The 23,460-nt window shown below is 40.6% G+C and overlaps 1 protein-coding gene across 1 annotated transcript in view; it reads right to left on the bottom strand.

The window, feature by feature from the left end:
* The window catches only part of LOC143355805 (uncharacterized), a 141,277-nt gene that overhangs the window by 19,803 nt on the left and 98,014 nt on the right, over positions 1 to 23,460 (bottom strand). Inside the window, exon 2 of the mRNA XM_076790928.1 lies at positions 6,879 to 7,119. Coding sequence (XP_076647043.1) covers positions 6,879 to 6,911 — 33 coding nt within the window. The 5' untranslated portion in view covers positions 6,912 to 7,119. The remainder of the gene's footprint in view (positions 1 to 6,878; positions 7,120 to 23,460) is intronic.

Here is a 23,460-nt window from a genome sequence, read left to right as displayed (position 1 = left end):
CAAACCAGTTCCTGTGTGCAAGCGCACGTCGGCGAGCGTCGATTATCAAGATTGTTAAGATCGCCTCGTCGTCGAACGTCCGCGCGAATAATAACCGCGATGATCGCTTTATTTCGCGATCGGACGCGCGATTCGTCGATCGGCTTGCGTGGGTGGACGGTTTAGAAAGTTCGGGAAAGCTTCGAAAAGAGAGATTGGTTATCGCGAAATCGACACGCGGTTCCCAGTGCGACGAGTAAAATAAAGACAACTGTACAAAATAACTGTTCGAAATTATTACACGAAGATCCCGATTGAAACAGTCGCGGAGAAGTTTTATCCTAAGCGCGGTAATATCTGGAGAACACGACCAAACTGTCACTTGTGACGAAAATCACAATTTTTTTTTTTTTGAAAATCAAGATTTTTCTATGCAACTTTTACCAACACATTGGTGACGCATTCCTGATTGAAAAGACACCAAACACGACGCAGTTTGGATCGCATTTACTCGTTTAATCCACGATGCAGTAGAACCTCGATTATCCGAACTGCTCGAAACGATCTTTCTTTTCCCCGCCACTCGGATCTATCGTTCGTCGATCTATGTAACCACGATCCATCCGCAACGCGACATTTAGCCAGCCGTTATCAGAACACGCGATCGTACACTGGTGAATTTATTCGCAACCGATCAATTAATTAGTCGATCACTGTCATTAGAGGGCAAATTATACGCCGCGGTAACGAAGAAATTACACGACGGATTTTGCCGCGTTATCGCCGCTCGCCTATATCAAACCTGACGCGTGCCATAACACTCTGTGATTTTTTCTACGACAAAGTCGGTGTGTATGATCGATCGCGACTTGTTTGAATTCACTAAAATTCGCCGCAGCGTGAACGCGCTCCGCCATGTTGCGGTGCCGAGGTGTACCCGGGTTTCGTAATCACGTAATTTTAGTGAAAGTTTCGAGCGTGTAACGTAACGCCATTACGAAGATAAACAGCGTGGTTTTATAAGTTATTGGCCTGTTAATTAATTAGTGGTTGCGCGGCACGAGTTTTGTTTATATGCCGCGAACTGTTATATGTCGCGACGCCATTGCTTTTTAGATTGTTCCGCTGATAGCGGGTCAGTTCGAGTGTTTTATTTCACTAACCTTTTTTGTTATGTTTAACTGAATATAGCAGAACGGTGAGGAAAGTTTAAACAAACAGGCCACGCGAATAATTGGTGACAGAAAAAAATGTGTCAGACGAAACTAGGGTGGTTTCGAGGGGTGGCATAATTCCATGTTGATAGTTTTTTCGTAGAGGACGCGTAAAGGACATACGTAGGTCAACTCCGTTTTTTAAATTAGAATGATGTACTTTTCTATGTGCTATCTAATAGGGTGTTGCAAGACGCGTACAGTGAACTATGACTCAAGGTCATTCGATATCGTCGAAGGTCAATTGGGATGGAAATTTTTTTTCTTTGAAAATTTGTATTCCGCTCACGTAGATCTATCTGTTAGGATCATTCGCTCAAAGTTACGAATCAGAGTTATTCGCCGTTAAAGATTGTTCAAATATTAATAGGACTGCTGATCCTAGGGTAAGGGACCTAATTACTGTGCCTACATTAATTACAGTTATTTTTAAAGCATAATGAATATTAAAAAAGAGATATGCAACATATGCATTAACCGATTTTAACCCTTTGCACTCGGATGTCCCCTCTAAGGGGACATTATGAGCCTAGAATCGATGGCTCGGAGTGCAAAGGGTTACAGAAAAAAAGTAATATCTCTTTTCTTAATATTCATTGTGCTCCAAAAACCAGTACAGTTGATACAGGCACAGTAATTGGCTCCCTTACCCTACATTCCAAGTTCGCCGTCCAGCAGAAAATTCCTCGGGTCTAATTCCAGATGCAACGTTCATTTGAAAAACGAAAAAACAGAAAAACAGGCAAAAGCAAACCGAATCGACGCGACGTTTACCACGCCGGCTGCTACGTAGTGCCAAGAGAGTTAACGACTGCTATCATCGCGATGGCCTGGAGGAATCTCGTCTCCCTCGTCCTGCATTAGGCGACATCGAGACTTTTAAATGGACGGCGAAATAATCGCAGATCCCGATAATGATACACGCGAGCCGACTGAAAATGAAATACAGCCGGTCGCCGTAATTTATTGCACGATCGGGTCCGGTGAATCGGTGGATCAGTTCTTCTTCTTCTTCTTCTTTTATTTTTCTTTTCTTTTCTTTACTTCGCGTGGCATAAACCTAGAAAGTTATCAGACTGTCATCGGGCCCTGGGGATGCGCGTGTAACGGTAGCGGATATAAGCAGCGGCCGGGACAGCCTGTCCGCGTTAAGAGAATTATTTATTGAGACTATTGGCGCCGAGAGACCGATTAGCATACTAATGTCGCCGCGATTTTCCCGTGTACGTTCGCCGTGCACCGGCTGCACTCGTCCGTGTGCTCGCGCCGCTAATCTGCCATTATTAAATTATTCGCAGATGAGCGAGAGCGTCGGGCTGACCACGATCATCGTTTATCAAAATCGCGGGACAGTGTCACTGCACTGTATTAGGCTTCGTATCCACTGTCGTGATTCGCACAAACACCTCAACCTATGAACCGTTCAATGCAAAAATGGTGCAAGTCGTAACAGTTGATCATTGGATAATGAGGAATTAAATAGAAGCTTTCTAAGACACGAAGAATGTTACGTTTGTCTTATGCGAGCCACTTATTTTATTTAATGACGATTACACTCGTCGTAAAACTTTGCGTAAAACTGTAACGATAAAATCCTTCCCTTATGATCTAATAAAACCAAGCAGTTTAATTTTTTGTTATTCCTTTAAAATGGAAAGTAATTCATTGCATAATCTCCTCGATATTCCAATCTAATGAAATCCTTGCCAAGGAGTTTAATTTTTCGTTATTCTTTTAAAATAGAAAATAATACATTGCATAATCTCCTCGTCACTCCAATCTAATAAAATCCTTGCCAAGGAGTTTAATTTTTCGTTATTCCTTTAAAATAGAAAATAATACATTGCATAATCTCCTCGATATTCCAATCCAATACAATCCTCAACAAAGAATTTAATTTTTCGTTATTCCTTTAAAATCGAAAATAATACATTGCATAATCTCCTCGATATTCCAATCCAATACAATCCTCAACAAAGAATTTAATTTTTCGTTATTCCTTTAAAATCGAAAATAATACATTGCATAATCTCCTCGATATTCCAATCCAATACAATCCTCAACAAAGAATTTAATTTTTCGTTATTCCTTTAAAATCGAAAATAATACATTGCATAATCTCCTCGATATTCCAATCTAATGAAATCCTTGCCAAAGAGTTTAATTTTTTTCGTTATTCCTTTAAAATAGAAAATAATACATTGCATAATCTCCTCGTCACTCCAATCTAATAAAATCCTTACCAAAAAATGTAATTTCTCGCTATTCCTTCAAAATAGAAAATAATACATTGCATAATCTCCTCGATATTCCAATCTAATACAAACCTTACCAAAGAATTTAATTTTTCGTTATTCCTTTAAAATCGAAAATAATACCTTGCATAATCCCTTGAAACAGAAAACAATACATTGCATAATCCTCTAAAACAGAAAACAATATATTGCATAATTCGCGGTAAAAAAAGATTATAAGAACAATCTAAAGAAGCTTAGGGAAAAATAAATAATGCAAACACGTTTGGTACTCGAGTTAATTTGGGTTAATTGGACAGGCCCGCAGCCAGTGTCTAGGGCCCGAAAATGATCTATCCGCCGCTGCGTAAGGACAAACGTCAGCGTGTAGGATTCGCGAGTAGGTTTTCGCGATGGAGGACAGAGGACGTTAGTGGGAACCAAGCTTTAATCGGCGCGAAATATTCGTACGTCAGCGCGCAATGTCGGCCAGATAAAACTGGTATGCGATATCGGCCATTAACAGGGATAACGATATACCCTAAGAGCGGACCCGTGGAAACCGACGTTCCATTCAGCTTCCGGGCTGAAATCGATCCGAGGAAACTGGACGATATTGCAGCGGTACCGTTTCGACGAGGACCGAGAGAGGAAGCTCTAAACCGAATTGCCTGCAACTCGGCGAAATTAATCGATAACAGAGTTCATCCGTCTCTTATCGTCGCTCGGATATTTTAAACCGTGCTCGAGCGTTATTATTAATCCGCGATAAGAACGGAAGTACTAAAATTAGCAGAAACTCGTCGACAAAGTGTGTAAAATCTTCGGAACACGCTCACGATGTCGTTCTGAAATTAATATCGAAACTACCGACGGCTAACGCACGCCCCGATCATGCGAAGTTATCGATCGACAGAAGCCATGGAGAAAACTGCTGGGAATTATCTCCACCGCTTCGATACACTTCTACTGTTAGCGAGGATTGCAAAATGAACGAGCGCGAGATTCGATTTTCTTAAAAATTCGCAACAAATCAGAGAAATCTTGCCGATACGACGGGATCTCTGCAACTAATTCGCAAATCCTGCAATTTCTCCGATGATGAACGGTTTATGCAGAAGCTTAAGATCAAATCTGCCCATTGTTCGTCGCGGATACGTAATATTAAGCCTCTTTGGCACACCGGCTCGTCGCTTGAACAGCTTAAAGATCGGAATCCCTTGCTAGACCAGTTTTCGGAACTTTCGATTAGAGCCGCCGCGAATTCGTGGCATTGTGCCGGTAGCTCGGTAATATTATAATCTGCGGCCGCGACTGACAAATCGCCTTGGAAGTCCCGAGTGAAAGGCTGGATTTATTAATTTGCACCGGTAATCGATCTTCGCCGGAAAAATCCTCTATATTCTCGCAATGCCGGCGACCGAACGATTGCGCCGTTTAATGACTTAAAATCACGCGGCCTGAAGTGCCCCGGCCGCGCAACAACTCGCGTTCCCCTCGCGGGGAAAAAAACCGACCAACAGATTTTTCAAAACCAGCTACCATAACGTTCAGATTCTTTCCCGCATTATAGAAACCAGTGATCGTTTTTATTTTTCTCAAACAGATCTATGCGGAATTTCACCTTGAGCGGTTTCTAGAAACGCGTATCGCCGTTTTAACGTTGCCCTTCAATGTTCTAGAATGACGTTTGTACGATCGGTCGAATCGATGAAATTTATGCGTCAGAATGATATTTTTAAGAATAAAGCAATCGCTAGGGAGGCGATTTTCTACAAAATCGCAAGAATCAACTTTTGACGTTATTGGCCTGTGTTCGAGAATAAATGGCACGGTTCGCAATGATTCAGGTATTCGATGGTAAATTAAATATTTAATACGGTTGGAAACCGTTCCACGAAAGAGCAAAGAAATCAGCGATAACAGCATTCCACAGATTGCAAAGGCAGGAGAGCGTTAATGCCGGATCGCCATAAATCACGAGCATATTCGATAATCTAGGTAGGCTTTGTGTCGGGTTATTTCCCTCGGGAATTGACGGAAATGGGCAATGCCAAACATTTTTTTGGCGATCTTGCCGGAAACGAGTCAAGGAAGTTTTTTTGCCGTTCGAAGGTCACCGGATCATGCGAAACGCCTAACCGGCTGAGATCAGAAAGAGAAAAATTGTGTGGGTCAACTATATTGTCCAAAAGAATAAAAGGAAACGGTGTCCATAACTGTCGCCATTGCGATTCTCTTCAAGTGATAAATATGCAGGAGCACGTGTTGCTCCATTGCAATCACACATACACCCCCGGCCAATGATTTACAAGCTGGATAGTTATCTTAATTATCGTTTCCGTCGGTATGCTGGTCACGCGACGCTCATTGTTGCAACAAGATGCAAAAGAGCGTCGTTTTAACGCACGTCGTGTGCAAACTGACACACCGTTGCGCGATTTATGAACTGCCAACAGCCGAGACGGCCGCCATTTTCTCACCCGACTATGGCAATCTATTGCTACATTGCTTGAACGGCCATCTGTATTAGTATAGTCTCCACTTTCAATTTTGTGAAAGAACAACGTGCTTTCATGTCTATCCTCAGCGAATTTTCCTTCTGACAGTTAAAGTATAGTAGAACCGATTCAGAACTTATTAAATGAAGAAAGGCGGATTTATCGAAACCCTGCTACTTGCAATTGACGCAATTTTTAATAATTTGTATTATTAATTCCTTTTCCGATCGTATGTATCTTACTCAATATTACACATTTTTTATTAACGTTACTTGCAAAAATTCCATACTTGTGCAGATCAATATCGGTACAGATATTTCCAATGTGCCGATTCTATTTTCAGAAAATACTTAAAATCGCTAAAGTTATTGATAATGCGGGCACTTAAAAAATTTTAACAAAGCTTCCGAGAGATAATTTTAGAACCAACAGCTGAGGAGCATTGCGTTATTGCCAAATCTTATGATCCTGGATTAGATCATTTGCGATATGCCCGACACTTGTTTACTAAAAGACAAGCAGATTATATTTTCACACTGTGCTCCAATATTTCCGGTCATCAACCATTTTTTACTGATTTTTCCGGTCTCCTAAACATTCAAAGATCTGTCGGTTGCGTGCCACAGCGTACGTAAATTACATCGAAATTAATTATGATTTCTATAACTGAAATACGAGTCTAGTTGGATTAGACTTCTATACAACCTTGCGCAAATGAGCAAGTAATTATGAAATTGCAAGAGACCGTCGCAATTAGGTTAACGATCTGATTTATTGCGTTAGATTGTAATCAAATTTGAGACATATTATTTTCCTTGGAAATTAGCAGCGAACCCAGCAAGAGCCGTTGCGGAACAGGTTCCATTATCGTGTTAATTGTGAAGCAGGTGATTAATTGCCGGTGGTGGCCGGGTTAACGAGTTGAAAAACAAATGGTTCGACAAACTTACCGCGACGAGGATGCTGAGAGCTTCAATTCGCATAGTAGCTGGCCAGGCCAGCGGGGAGGCCGTAGGTTGCGAGCTGTTGGGCCGATCTCGTGTGTCGATCCCTGATTATTGGCCGACGATCAATCCGTGCTCGTTTTCACTCGATCCGAAGCGTGTCCGGCAGGCGATCCGATTCTCCCGGTTCTACGTCGATTTCTCGCGATCCGTAGTACGGATCCGGTGACATGGCTCCTACGCCGATCTGTCGACAACGTATGTCCTTTATTGCAACACTCGGCCACGGCACATAATTCAACACGCTTAACCCGACCAAACGATCCGCCATTGTTCCCCGATCGAATCTTTCCTTACTGACCCGAGCTTCGGTCACACACGACCACTTAATTACCGGTTGTAGTAAAGAGGTCAGCGAGATGGGGACAGAAAAAAATGATCTTCCAGACAAACTGAAATAGATTTCACTAATTATTCTCTTCTCAAGCACAATATTCACACTTCCCAAGTTAGAATCAGCACTACGAAGAAATTGATTTCACGAAGCCCGAGCAGAGGAAAAATTCACTCGTCCCATCGATCCTTTCGGTTTCTACAAAATCTACTAACCCTTTGCGCTCGAGGCCATTTTAGCTCTGAAACGAAACATTTCTTCCGACCCAGAATATTTCCCTTCTATACATATTTTTTCATACTATACATACGAAAGTGGTGCAATTTACTCGTAGAGTTCGGAAATCTTTAGAAATTTATTAAATACAAACAAATTTAATAACGTGAAAAATATTCTGAATAATGATACAGCAATTTTTAGTGGCGCCTTACATTCGATTGCTAAGGGCTAACAATTTGATTCGTATGAACAAATTATGACGAAGATTAATTTTGATAGACCGGCGCATTCCATAATTGATGACACTCAAATGTACGTACGTTACACGGTGGCCGATGAAGATATTAGAGTCACTCGTGTGTTCGCGCTCACGCTCGTCGCCGTGAACGTTCGAGCGGGAAGAAAAGAATTCGCGGACGGTCGAATTTGTCTCGTGGAGTATGACGACGCTGCCATTCGAGCAGAAGAAAAAAAAGAAAAGAAAAGAAACGGAAAAAGCGTTGTCACGAGCCGATGTAATGGAGAGCCGAGGCGATCGGCGCGGCACGTTGCGCCGGACTGGATCGATCTTGAAGATTTCCCGATAAAAGTAACGAGGGGCAGAGTTAGAGACGCCGGCGTTTCGGTTAAAACAAGACTACCACGTTTCGTCACGCGGACGACCACGATAACGTCGCGAACCGATATCTTATCGGGACCTGGCTCCGATAGACGTCAATTACATCCGCGGCCGACAGGCACTGACCTACCGAAGAGATGGGCCCGCCTTCGATTATGGCAGGTGCAATAAACTTTTTCTACGCGACCGGTAATAGTACACGGTTTTCCTCCGGGGCGACTTCATTGACCTTTTGCGGACGAGAATTTGTCCGAGTACCATAGGCTAAGGGACCCGATTACTGTGGGAGCAAAAATTACTGGACCTACATTGATTATATTTATTTTTAAAGCGTAATGAATACTGAAAAAGAGATATTAACCCTTTGCACTCGAATGGCGACCGTAAGGCGCCACTAAAAATTGCTGTGTCGTTATTCAGAATATGTTTTACATTATTAAATTTGTTTGTATGTAATAAATTACTGAACGCTTCAGTATTGTACGAGTAAATTGCACCATTTTCATATGTATAACATAAAAAGAAAAGATATACAAGGGAAATATTCTAGCTCGTAAGAAATGTTTCGTTTTTGGAGTTAAAATAGCTTCGAGTGCAAAGGGTTAGAACGCGGGGAACTGCGATTAGGTGGAATTAACCCTTAGCACTCGAATGGCGACTCTGAAGCACCACCAGAAATTGTTGTGGCATTATTTCAAAGAAATTACAAAAAATATTACAATGTATTTGTTACATTACAATATTTGTATTTAATAGATTACCAAACATTCAAATACTGTATGCAGAAATCGGATCAGTTTCGTTTGAATAAATTGAAAATATTGTAAGACGGAAGAAAAATTTAATTTTACATTGAAAATAGTGCCGAGTGCAAAGGGTTAAAAGAGAATTTTTATCCGCGCAGAGGTTCCGGAAAAAACAATTCGAATATTGTCCCCCGAGCCACGAAAATTCACTGTAATGGAATGGGACTCCACAGAAACTGTGATCTACAGTGAATGTATCAATTCTCTTGCGCTTAATCTATCTCGTTTTATCGGAAGACAAGTCGAGTAAAAATCGTCAGGTTTTTCTTCGTCGACGTAGAAACAAGAAGTGCTCAAGAGGACTGAACAACATCCAACAGTCAATGAAAAGTAAAAATCATTCAACCGAGATGGAGTTTCTTTGAACGTCAATCAAGAGAAACAAATTTAGAAACGTTACTATGACGAACTGCCGGATCGACCTTTAATCTTCTGGCGAATACCAGGTAAATTAATAGTATGTCAAATTCACATTTCCATCGGTGTGGTACGCTCGACGTGTTTCCCGTTAATTAAAACATTTTCTGGCATCGGTTTAACAGTTCCCACGGCCGACAAATTAGAAATGTATTCAGCGTCGGAACAAAGAGGCGAGATTTATTGGGCCGACCGAAGGGTGACCAAACAATGCAATTACACGGGTTTTATCTTGTGTGCGATCGTTCGGCGGATTGACAAGCAATTAATCCCGCGAGACCGGCGTGTAATGGCTCATTTTCCGGTGTTCAAGCACGGAAGGCAGATGCAAAGGAATGCATGGACCCTGTCGCCTCCTCTGGGACAGATCGCGAAACCGACTATCGTTAGCATGCGATCGCGAAAGTGCACCGCGCGGGCGAAGGGCGCCCACGATTCTTTCTGTACGGGGCGATTGACAGGGAATGGCGGTGTATCAGAGCCGCCGCTCCCAGTATCATTCGCTTACATGCGTTAATGACACTCGAGAAATCATCGATTGGTCCGTCCCGAAGCCGCGACGCCTCTCACACTGTGTAAACACGCCTTCTCACGTGATGTAATGGACGAGGGTTACATTTCGAGCGGGAAACGGAACGGCGCGCGTCACGTGACTTTTTGATTAATAATTTCCAATCACAGCCTTCAGACACAGACTCCGTCTTGGTCTTGATCCGACGGGTCTTAAGTCTCTGACTAAACTTGTCACATTTTGTTGCTCTCTGTCATCGATATCATGAATTCTGACGCCAGAAACGTGCTTCAAGTTTTTCGGCTTTATTTCGCAGAGAATCAGGACAAAGTATAGCTCAATTTGTAGCTGGAGATATTTTCTGCTGCTCTCGATTTCATCCAGAAAACGCATCCAATGGCAGAAAAATGCTCGGATTCCACGGCATGCGCATCGTCAATTTTTGGCCTACTTCTAACGCTTATGTTACCAAATATCTGCATAATCTCGGCAGCTCCCTACCAGCGCGCGCTAGATTGAACCTTCCTCTTTGGAATGAGCCCTTTACCAGCGACAAAATATTCTTATTTAAGGACGAAAACTTGATCCGCGTAAAACCATTTTTTGTCGGTAATGTAGTCGCTCTACCTTATCGCGAATCTACGAAGACCGGGCCCAGTTGGATCAAGCCTACTTCTAACGCTTATATTACCAAATATCTGCATAATCTCGGCAGCTCCTGACCAGCGCGCGCTAGATTGAACCTTCCTCTTTCGAATGAGCCCTTTACCAGCGACAAAATATTCTTTTTTAAGGACGAAAACTTGATCCGCGTAAAACCATATTTTGTCGGTAACGTAGTCACTCTACTTTTGGCAGTCCGGGCCCTTAACACTAAACCTACCAAGCATTAACAGTATCTGGTAAACATTGCCTTATAGAAATGGCAACCCTGAATTTATTAAGATTGTCCGTAATTTTCAATATAATAAACGCTTGGACAAGGAAATTTATGTAGTTGTGCAACGAGGTTCACGATTTAACAAGACTAATATTTTATACAGAACAGGAGATCAGAAGGAAAAGGACGATTTCCACGATCTCTAATCGTCCATCGTTAACTATGACGTGACTCGCAAAAAATGCGAATTGTTTTGCATTCTAATTGCGCACCATGTTTCCTCGCGATCGCAAGGATCATTCGATGCAGATTGCCGCTCTGTCCGGAGGGATCCACGAACTTTCTCATTGCGGATCGTTTCTGCCTGTTGCGAAACGAATTCATAGTGAATTGCGGTACCGTCAGTTGTTGAAGTGAACGAGATCTGTGGCTGTAATATTTTCTTTACACAGAAATCACAAACCCTTGATTAGTTATTGTGTACATGAATTTATTGCAATTTTTCAAGAAATTCATTATCATCATTATTGGCATTAAAGTATGGGTCACTAAAGTCAACGAAAATCACAGTTCGTTTAACTTCATTACATAAAATATAATTCATAGAAATTAAACAAATATTTGCGAGAGTAAATTCTTCAGAAAAATACGTTTCTCAAATATCCGTTTTCTTTGTCCAATGAAGCACCAGCAAATTCCACTTCTCCCGTTCGTCTACCAATCACGGTAAATTAATCAAAAAATCATATTTTTCTAATTGCGCCATCCTTAGGATTCTTACTTACGTTCCCGTACGTGCCCTATTGAGGCTGATAATTTTAATAGACGAAAAATAATATATTGATATCTTTGGATTTTCTTAAACTTCTTATAATTAACAATTTTTACCTATTCAATCTTGCTATAAATGCATAAAATCCGCAGTCTAGTAATAAATTTTGAAATACTCGTCAGAGTGCACAGATCTCGTTCCTGAAGAGTTAAAATTGTCAGAAACAACGAAAAAATTGCTTCGATCAGCAGTTCGGGCTGCGACAAACATTCGAATTCGTTTTCCGCCTCCATTTTGTTCTATTTGTTCTTTTGGCTCGTTTGACCCGTGAACCACCCGAATTCTCACCTGCCGACGTCGCGTACCCCGTTCGAGGTTCGATCGAGGACCGGCGGGCCCCGCGGATCGATAAAAGCAGCTGCCCGCGTAATCGTAAGCGGATTAGGCATATAAGTTTGGATTACCGGCGGCGAGTTGAAGCGGATAGGTGCCGTTCGCAGTGAGTCACGGGTTGTTGCCGGTAGGAATTCGTCGATAACGAGCGGAGAGGCAGACGCATTCGGCAACAGACGTCGCCGGGAACCCCCTACCACGTTATCGCAGTTTTTTCCTGAGCCGGTGATCGAGTTGTTCTTAATGGGGGGGCAGTCGCTTATCGACGATACGCATTGCCCTGGAATGTCGTTCGCGCGTTCCTTCCAGATACGACGCGGACACCTTGCGTTACGCGTTCCACGCACCAATACGGAAAACACGTGTTCCCGGTGCGAGGACGATGCGACTGTGTCCGAGACAATGCGAAAAAGTCCGATTTTATCAAAGTATGAAATCTAAAAATATTCGACAAATATAGTCGCCAAATATTAGTAATATAGTGTATTTTGTTATACTGTCCACAGTTTTTAATGAATATACGAATTTATTGTTAAAGCTGAAGCCTAGAATCGAATATAAAACTCGATACATTTCCTGAAACAGTTACAGTGATTTCTCTATATATGTCGCCAAGGCCTGGACGATAAACGTCATGTGTTCCCGGTGAGAGGACGATGCGACTGTGTGCGAGACAATACGAAAAAGTACGATTTTATCAAAGTATGAAATCTAAGAATATTCGACAAATATAGTCGCCAAATATTAGTAATATAGTGTATTTTGTTATACTGTCCACAGTTTTGAATGAATATACGAATTTATTGTTAAAACTGAAGCCTAGAATCGAATATAAAACTCGATACATTTCCTGAAACAATTAAACATTTCCTGAAACAATTACAGTAATTTCTCTATATATGTCGCCAAGGCCTGGACGATAAACGTCATGTGATTCCGGTGCGAGGACGATGCGACTGTGTGCAAGACAATACGAAAAAGTACGATTTTATCAAAGTATGAAATCTAAAAATATTCGACAAATATAGTCGCCAAATATTAGTAATATAGTGTATTTTGTTATACTGTCCACAGTTTTGAATGAATATACGAATTTATTGTTAAAACTGAAGCCTAGAATCGAATATAAAACTCGATACATTTCCTGAAACAATTAAACATTTCCTGAAACAATTACAGTAATTTCTCTATATATGTCGCCAAGGCCTGGACGATAAACGTCATGTGTTCCCGGTGCGAGGACGATGCGACTGTGTCCGAGACAATGCGAAAAAGTACGATTTCCGAAGTATGAAATCTAAGAATATTCGACAAATATAGTCGCCAAATATTAGTAATATAGTGTATTTTGTTATACTTTCCACAGTTTTGAATAAATATATGAATTTATTGTTAAAACTGAGGCGTAGAGTCGAATATAAAACTCGATACATTTCCCGAAACAATTAAACATTTCCTGAAAAAATTACAGTGATTTCTCTATATATGTCGCCAAGGCCTGGACGATAAACGTCATGTGATTCCGGTGCGAGGACGATGCGACTGTGTGCGAGACAATACTAAAAAGTCCGATTTTCGAAGTATGAAATCATAAAACAAAGTTTGTCGCGAGATATTAGTAATATAGTGTATTTTGTAATAATGTCCACTGTTTTGACTAAATATATGAATTTATTGTTAAAACTGAGGCCTAGAGTCGAATATAAAACTCGATACATTTCCTGAAACAATTAATTTGATTTTTACAAGTTACATTCAGTATTATAAGAGCTTTCAAATCCCACTCGAAATATTAACAATTTTTGTCACAATTTTTCATAATACATATTTATCAACTTTGAGTCAAGTTCTCAAAAGAGGACCACAAAGTCCCTCTCTGATTTGTAGCACACTACTTCTGGACAGATTATACTTTTGAATAGTAATTGTTTCTATTCGCCCATCTTTGCCCGAATCGAAGAAAATGGCCGAAACGTGACGCGTTCACTCCCGGGGCGTTTCACGTGTTCCCCATTAACCTGATAAAAAATTGTTTCGAACAAAAGTTGGTCTTTATGCAATAAGAAAATAGGGGATCACCTCAATTGTTTTAGCAATTTATGTCATTGCTAAGTCCTTAAACCCCATGACACAATTTTACAGAACAACAAGGTAGTAAATAATTGGGAATGCGTTGAGAACAGGTATATTTATGGAACGCGCAAATTTTCTAAACGCAAATAGCGAAAGAATATCTTGGAATTCTTGTAACGCTTCCACAGCTTCATATTTCGCCTGTAATACGACTTAAAAACGCGCGGTGAGTAGGTATACGAGAATGTAGAACATGAACTTCCTGTTGGGACTTGAACATGCGTCATGCGTACCGCAAACAGGAAGCATGGTTACCTGCGATTCATTGATTCACCGATAAAGGGATCGTGGTAGCAGAGATTAGGATATTGCGCACGGACACATGTGTGAAAGCAAGCCTAACAATTGGGTATTTAACGTGTGTCATTGCGTTCGGTGAATTAAGACTCGGTGATAGACTCACTTCCGATTTTCTTTAAGTCAGGCACAAGAGAGACTTAGCAACAGGCTATGACTTTGAAGAAACGGATCCCAAAAAAAGAAAAAACACAAACGAGCGTCTCGATTTTCGTTTTCATGACCCGACAGCAATGTGTATGAGAAAGTGCTGAGTTGGGTTGCTGATGTTGATTGATGAAATGCAAAGGCGTGCACTACATTGAAATAGAATGTATTAGCTCAGTCACACGTGGCGGAATAATATGTTTGTTCACGTCGAATACTATTGTTACTTGCACCAATGTAAATACAGTAGAAAACCTGTTGTGGATAGTATTAAGTCATTCGTAGTTTTTAATTAGTTATATTTATTAAATTTTTTAAAAATTAATAGTAAAATTAACTTGCTCGTCAGATTGGATTCGACAGACAATTTATTCGATCATTTTATACGCTCGCAAAAAACAGGATGCAATTCTCCCATGAATTCAAGGTATACGACGATAAAAGATTACAAAAAGTTGATTATCTTGTCACGGGAGAAAGACAGACGGATGTGCTTCATCGACCAAGATAAAAAGGGGGATTTCTCGTTGTAAATTATTTCGTCATCAACGCAGAGGCAGGAAGCGAGCTTTCGGTACAAAGTGAAAGTAATCTAGAAACCATATCACTGTCTATAAACCATAAAAATCTCCACCTACGACAGAAAATCTGGAAACTTTCTCTCCTCCTGGACAAGCAACCCTTCGGTGTAAAACGCGGAACATTGTTCCCACGTTCAAGAATAGTAAGCGCGCATGTTACTGTAACAAAAGCGATAGGAAAAACTGACAAATTTTGTTCGCAAAAATCATTTATAAACCTTGATCTACTTTTCTCAGGGAAATTGAATTTCCGGGGGAAATCGGTTTCATTTTGACGAGCGTATTTCAGGTCTGCACTGTTTCGGTATCGAAAGTGAATATAGACCTTTCTAAAAAAATATATTTGTCAGATCGATTTTTATCATGGAATTTATATATTTCCGAAACGAATTTTGCTTGAACCCGATATTCACAAATCTCTCTAGATTCAATCAAAAAGATACATTAGGCGTACCGGTAGTTTCTCTATTTATCCAATTTTCTCCAGTAATTTGACCGTTTCGCGTGCCGATTTCTTTTCCGTTTATTCCGTCGATGCTATATTTCAAATTTTCGTCTTGTAATTCGACCGTTTTCTTGTAAGACAGCCTGCGAAACTGCGGATTTGCATGAACGGCCGCGGTCACTGAAATTTATGGGATCGTTGGAAAAAGTTTGGCCGATCGGTCCTCGTAAAATCCGGAAAGTTGCCAAACGCACACGGCGCCCGTGCATTAATTGAAACGTTATTTATGAAATAATGAACAACCGATAGGAGCAATATTGTAGGCCGCGTGTTCGACTCGAATGTAAATGGGCCGCGATTAACGTACATTATCCGGGGGCCCGCGGTGAAATATCGATCGGCGAGTATTGCGGATCGATCTCGGGCCCCGGGTAGCATGATCGCGGAACGGATAGAAAGGCTACGGGCTGGGAAAACATCCGCCTCGCGAGTTTCGTCGATATTATGAGAAAATTGCCTCCCGGTAATAATAGTAATCTTATCTAGGCTCTTTTAAACGGTCCCCCGATGGCCTTTAATGTTATGTAATTACTCGGTTTAGTTCTACAATAACGATCGTCATTATCGTCATTACGCTGAGAAATGAATCGAGGTACACACCCCGGTCGCGGATCACTGCTCGATAAAGATAATCCATACGGCGCGGCGATAGATAATATTCAATGAGAAGCATTCTAACACTTGCGGCCGTACAATTGGTCGACGGCAATTAGGCAACGTGACGATGATAAACCAAATTTCGCACAGCATCTGTCACCAGAAATTTGCCTCAGAATTTTTGGTTTATTTACAACCGAGTGAGAACTCGTGCAAGCTACTTTTTCGATATTGTACCGAAAGCGATGTACACGTTGTCCCTTAATTGACCATATTCATTTACTTTGAGGCGTTCATTATCTGTTAACAACGGGCAACGATGATAGTGTCGATAAGTCTCGTTATTAACAGTGTCGGACGGGAAGAAAGAACAAAGCGTACGTTTGCGAAAGAACACTTATTAACGAGCTGTTAAAGAATGCCAATCACGTGTGATTCATTACCGATTCGTTGGTAATTATCAAGGGGCGATCGATCGGATCTAGTTTCCACCGACAGGTGAGTCAGTAGATTGCCGGATGACTCGCGAAATTCGGTATACATACCGCAGCGTGCCGGTGTTCTGTAGAAATCGAGTTCAACTTTTCGCCGAATCGCTTATCAACGTTTAAATAGCCTCCGATAAAATCAACTTACTCAGGATTTTTCGGAATCAAAGCGCCGGCGCTTAATCGTTGATCTGTGGACTTTACGCCTTTGCGGCATACACCGGGGATGGGCATGATTTTCTCTCAGTTGAGACGAGACCGATGATGTCACCCATATGTCATCTGGAATTATTTGTCCAGGTTAATACACTAACACTAAACCTACCACGGCCAAAATGACCGGGTTTCTGTTTCACAATTATTGAAATTATAAAAACGTTTTCATAGGAAATTACTGAATTGACTCCTTTGTTTAAGTACATAATTAATAAATTCATACTTAACATAAATTGTGGGTAAATTCAATCTTTTCCTTCTTATAAGACGTTTTCGTCTTCTTAAGACGGTTCAGTGTTAATTGTACCTTTGATTAGGATCTATAAAATGCGAGAGAGTTGGTGGACTACTCAATATCATACTTTTATTTTTTTCAATTTTTACTTTGATTTTATGGAATGTTTGAGGATTCTAGTTTCGCAGTCAAAGTGTTAGACGTCGTCAATGAATTTCGTTCGCTCGGGATTGTGCTGCAAAAACTGTAGATACGTTCAACGATTATGGCAACGTTCAAGTTCGTTGTCCCTCTGCAACATTGAAAAGAGCATCGTCGGTAGCAGAGCCAATGAAATTTCTCTTTGGCTCGAGTTTCTCGCCGAATAAAATGTTGATCTTCAGCAGAAATCTGCAGTCTGATAACAACGGATAGAAACAGCATGTTGTGCGTGGGCTAAAAGGGTTGCACGTTGCATTCGGATAAGAGGGCGTATGGCGCATTCGACGACATCGACCGGCGTGCATTCGCCAAGATATTTAAGCAAATAAGAAGCCCGGAGCTGGTTTCGTTTGATCGGTGCGTGCGATGCAAAATGGCTGAAATGCGAGATCTGGTTTGAAATTACGATAAGATCTCGGAGGAAGCACGCGACACGCGTGCGACTATGGCAGTTGTACAGGACGGTGCACAAAGCACCGACCCCGTTCCGTGAAAATTTAGCGTAAAACTACATCTGGTTCTCCGGCTGTATTAATTAGCCGGAACGTCGTCGACGTTGATCCGAGGCCCCGCAGCGTGCATTCAATTTGCGGGAAATTTGCATCGCGCGCCAGTAAAATGATAAAACCCAGTTGTTTAACCCGGACCTCGGTCCGCTCCGAGTCGTAAATATCCTTGACGAGCCGCAGCACGTCCCGTGGAAATCTGGCCAGAAGAATCTAACTGTTGTGTCACGACGTTTTTACGATTCCCTTGGACGTCGCAATTACTCCTGGTTAGACGCCGCGTCTTAATGACCGTGCAACCGTTCATTCGCGCCGGTGCTCGGGGCCACGGTAACGGGGAAGCGTTGTAAAACAAACAGTGTTGAACTATTATAGCGAATGGCTCGTGTCGAACCATTCTCACGCGGTTTCCTCGCTCGTCGTGGAACGCGTCCTGCATACAACACAACCGCGGGAAATTCGTTCCGGAGAGAGAAAGATGATTCACGCTTTTCATCTCTCTCGTTGAAAGACCTCGACGATTAACACCCCCCACCCCCCCCCCCCGATTGTTTATCTCGCTGCGTATTTCCTTGTTAACAATCTCCTACGGAGACGGATTTGTCTCTGTTTGTATCTTTGCTGTATTCGTACGCTTGCATACAATGAATCCTAAAGATCAAATAATTGATGGGTTTAATTTAATTTTTGACCCACAATAAGGTCACCGAAATTCGTTTAAACGCACTTCAACATATACAAATTTTCATGGGTATGGAGAAGAAAAGGACAAATGATGTTGTCAAAATCGGGTTATTTACTTTGCTCGACCTTTGCTTTTAACATCTATGCTTCGAAATTTTCCGCATTTACAGAAACGAAACGCGCAATGACAACGTCTACGCGTGCGAAATTCGTTTAATCGCAGTGCTTTATTTCGATTGATATCGGCAGAACTAATAGCGGTAAGTGCTTCATATTGTTGAATTGTGTGGTATTAGACTGTATTTGGTAACACATTTAGTAATACATTTGTTTTAACGAAAAGGAGAAAAATGCCAAGAGGACATTTTCTGACCGACAAAACGTATTGAATAAAGTTTCATTGCAGGCTCAGATAAAAAAGTTGAAAAAACTTTACTTTAACTTTTTTCTTCGCAATTCCGACCAATACCAATTTTTTCAACATTTCGTTTACCCGTTACTTAGTAAACTTTGTCATTTAACGTGTCAAGAAATCTCAACTCGTTTGGTTCAATTTTAAGAAAATTATGCGATTTTTATATGTGGGCAATTACTTTTGGCCGGTAGTGTATGACACGACAAGAAATATATAGAAGGGAAATATTCTAGATCGGAAAAAATGTTTCGTTTTGGAGTTAAAATAGCTTCGAGTGCAAAGGGTTAACAGATTACTAAACATTGAAATGTTATATGTGGAAATCGGATCAGGAATAAAATTTTTTTTTTGTGAATAAAATGAAAATATTCTAAGACGGAAGAGAAAAATTTAGTTTTCGAATGAAAATAGCGCCGAGAGTGCAAAGGGTTAATATCGTATAAACGTTGGGCGCGTTTGAATTACGCGATAAATGTTGATCCACGTCCTCTCCCCCCTTTCTGTTTCCGCTTCTTCTTCGACGTTTTTTGAAATGCCGCAATCGGATTTCGTGTAATTTGCATGAAACAACGATTAACGCACGAGTTCAAGATCGGTAAGACGAGCCGAACCTGATTCGCTGTAAATATAAACTCCCCTGCGCGGCTGCTGCCCCCGAGGGGACGTCGGCGCTGGAACGAGCGGGGGGTATCGGGAAGTAACATTACTCCCTTCTTGTAAATTATACCGTAACACCTGGATACCTGGGCCCCTCGAAGAAGTTGTCCCATTACCAACCATGTGCCGACTTCTTTTACTGCTCCCGTACAGTCGAAGAAACGGTAATACGCGCAAGGTGTCCCGCGGCTTTATAGATCCTCCGTATCTGCATATCTTGCGGCCAGGGCCGACTTATGCAATACTGAAAATCTCGACAAAATTCTAAAATCACCGTCGATGACTTTCTCAATTTTCCGGTTCTCCATCACCTCACGGTTTTTTTAACTGTTTCATAATTTTTTAAAGTTCGCGCGGTCAATAGCCAGGGACTTTTTAATTGATCCTTGAACAACAACTTTAATCGTAAACCAACAAGTCTGATCATTTCGTTTAGCATTACTATGCAAGAGATGTTTCAGCTTCCCTTCGGTACAATTATTGAAAATTTTGTCAGTAGGCTTCTGATAGATACAGTCAGTCCAATAAGTATCCGCTCTTAAAAATAACTTTGTCAATATTGGACTATGCTACTTGAATTTTTTGGAGAAGGACAATTGGATCACCACGTAAAAATGTTTGATTAAAATTGCAATTGGTCGAAATTGCAGAGAAAGTACTAAAAGTTGTGTTTTGCAACTTTTTTATGCGGGCTTATATTAAGAATTTTGAAAGCACGTTTTGTACATCTGTATCGATTATACGTATTCTGAATGTTTCATCGAAATCGGTCAACATTGCACTGAGCTACGAACATTTAACGATGAAAACTTAAATTCTCAGGGAATATCGCCCTTATGGGATCATTTTGGAACATCTGCAGCACATTGCAACGTTCACCGATTTTTATGAAATTCTTCGAACATGTATCATTCATACAGATCTACAAATCGCACTTTCGACATTCTCAATGTAAGTCCACATAAAAAAGTTGCAAAATACAACTTTTAGTATTTTCTCTGCACTTTCGACCAATCCCAATTTTTCTATAAAATTTTTTTCACTTTACGTAGTGATCCAATTCTTCTAACTTCTCAAAAAAAAAAATTCAAGTAGTATAGTCCAATATTGACAAAGTTATGCGATTTACGGATACTTATTGGACTGACTGTAAAGTGTTAAGAATGCGGTGTGGATTGCGTGAATGTCATTTTAAATAATAAAATAAATAAATTATGATAATGAAATTTTTAGATAGATTAAATAGATTCACTGTTGTTATTTTAAACCCAGAATTTATTAATGCACATTGCTTAAAATCGGTCAGGGATGTCCGAAGTTAAAATTTTCAAGAAACTCGCTCGATGCGCTGGCCTAGGGCATGCTAAACGCCGTGATGCGTCCCTGTTCGTGGCCCGCGAGTTTTCACATGTAAATACAACTAAGTCTCGATGGAAAGATAACGAGTAATATTCGCGGTCGTGCGAAGTACGATTTTATCGCGATAGAAAGAGCGCGAAGTTCGTAAAGTAACAGAAGAAGTGAAACGAGATGCGGGTAGATGCAGTCTTCGATAAGGAACGCGGACTCGTATGTTAATATGAAGAACGAATGTCTGTAACATTGATAAATGACTGTTTATAACATGATTGATACAGTTCTGCGCTGTGTTAACATTCGAATTAATTCCGTAGACCAAAGAAATACTTCAATATCAAACATTTCTAAATCCGTACCTGTTCGCTGCAGCTAAAACCTCTAGTCTCTATTTATTCTGCATTCAATTCCTCAAATACTACAAATTACAAAAATATTTCCAACTTTTCTATTCGCCCCTAAAATGTCTGTTTAAAACTGTAACTCTGAAATAACAAACCTGAACGTCCACACCAAGGTGTCAAAAGTTAATTTAGATCAGAAATGCTTCGAAAGGTAAGTCGTTCGATGAACAACATTCGTACAGAAAAGGTGTAACAGTTTCGATCGATCGCAAATCACCAGTCCATAATGTTCTTGTAAAAATTAGCTGTCTCTATTTACCCTGCATTCAATTCCTCTAATACTACAAGTTACAAAAATATTTCCAACTTTTCTATTCGCCCCTAAAATGTCTGTTTAAAACTGTAACTCTGAAATAACAAACCTGAACGTCCACACCAAGGTGTCAAAAGTTAATTTAGATCAGAAATGCTTCGAAAGGTAAGTTGTTCGATGAACAACATTCGTTCAGAAAACAGTTTCGTTCGATCTCAGATACCCAGTCCATAATGTTCTTGTAAAAATTAGCTGTCTCTATTTACCCTGCATTCAATTCCTCAAATACTACAAATTATAAAAATATTTCCAACTTTTCTATTCGCCCCTAAAATGTCTGTTTAAAACTGTAACTCTGAAATAACAAACCTGAACTTCCACACCAATGTGTCAAAAGTTAATTTAGATCAGAAATGCTTCGAAAGGTAAGTTGTTCAACATTCATACAAAAGAGGTGTAACAGTTTCGATCGATCGCAAATCACCAGTCCATAATGTTCTTGTAAAAATTAGCTGTCTCTATTTACCCTGCATTCAATTCCTCAAATACTACAAGTTACAAAAATATTTCCAACTTCTCTATTCGCCCTAAAATGCGTATTTAAAACTGTAACTCTGAAATAACAAACCTGAACGTCCACACCAATGTGTAAAAAGTTAATTTAGATCAGAAATGCTTCGAAAGGTAAGTTGTTCAACATTCGTACAAAAGAGGTGTAACAGTTTCGATCGATCGCAAATCGCCAGTCCATAATGTTCTTGTAAAAATTAGCTGTCTCTATTTACCCTGCATTCAATTCCTCAAATACTACAAATTACAAAAATATTTCCAACTTTTCTATTCGCCCCTAAAATGTCTGTTTAAAACTGTAACTCTGAAATAACAAACCTGAACGTCCACACCAAGGTGTCAAAAGTTAATTTAGATCAGAAATGCTTCGAAAGGTAAGTTGTTCAACATTCGTACAAAAGAGGTGTAACAGTTTCGATCGATCGCAGATCGCCAGTCAGTCGAGTCGATCGCCAGCAATCGGGCACGCATTGTTCTCCTTCCGGGAAAGTGAAATCTCGTCGATGGCGTCCGGTGATTAGGCCAGGATCGTTAATCGCACACTTTTACCAGGACTCGGGAAACAGGGGTCAAGTGTCCGACGCAATTTAATCAACCGTAGAAGAAACCAGTGGTAACCGTTTGACAACTACCGGGTGTAAACGCCCACGACGAGCTGTAAAGCAGGAACACATCGTGTCCGAAGCTAATCGTCAAATCCGTTAACCATGTCGTTCCCGGCTTCCCTGGGTTGTTCTTGCGTCTTTGGAAATGGCATCCTTCATCCTTGCTATCGTGTCGTTTATTTGCAATTTCCGCCTCGAGTGCGAGGAACACGGGGAAGTTGTTCGTTTAGTTGTTTCTGTCCCGCAGTGAAAAAACAACTCGTTTCTTTGACGAAGGATGAAGTTTCATTGGAAAATATGAGGAAGGACTGAAAGATGAATAAAGAAAAACTGTCGTTCGTATATGTATTGGCACTCGAAGCTGTTTTAACCTTTAGCACTCGAATGGCGACTGTAAGGCGCCACTGAAAATTGCTGTATCATTATTCAAAATATTTTTGACATTATTAAATTTATTTGTATTTCATACATTACTAAACATTTCAATATCGCACGAGTAAATTCTACCATTTTCGTATGTATCACATGAATGTAAATGTATAGAAGGGAAATATTCTAGGCAGGAAAAAATGTTTCATTTTGTAGTTAACACTAGATTTACGGGACCCGTCAAAATGACAGGTTCTAATATTTTTAATTTACGGTTATTGAGATTGTGAAGATCCATCTACGTGGAATTACTCAACAAATTTATTTCTTTGGGTATATATTATTTTAGAAATGGCTA

Source organism: Halictus rubicundus, chromosome 7 (genome assembly GCF_050948215.1).
Source record: "Halictus rubicundus isolate RS-2024b chromosome 7, iyHalRubi1_principal, whole genome shotgun sequence".
Lineage (NCBI taxonomy): Eukaryota > Metazoa > Arthropoda > Insecta > Hymenoptera > Halictidae > Halictus > Halictus rubicundus.
This window is presented reverse-complemented; position numbering and strand designations above follow the sequence as displayed.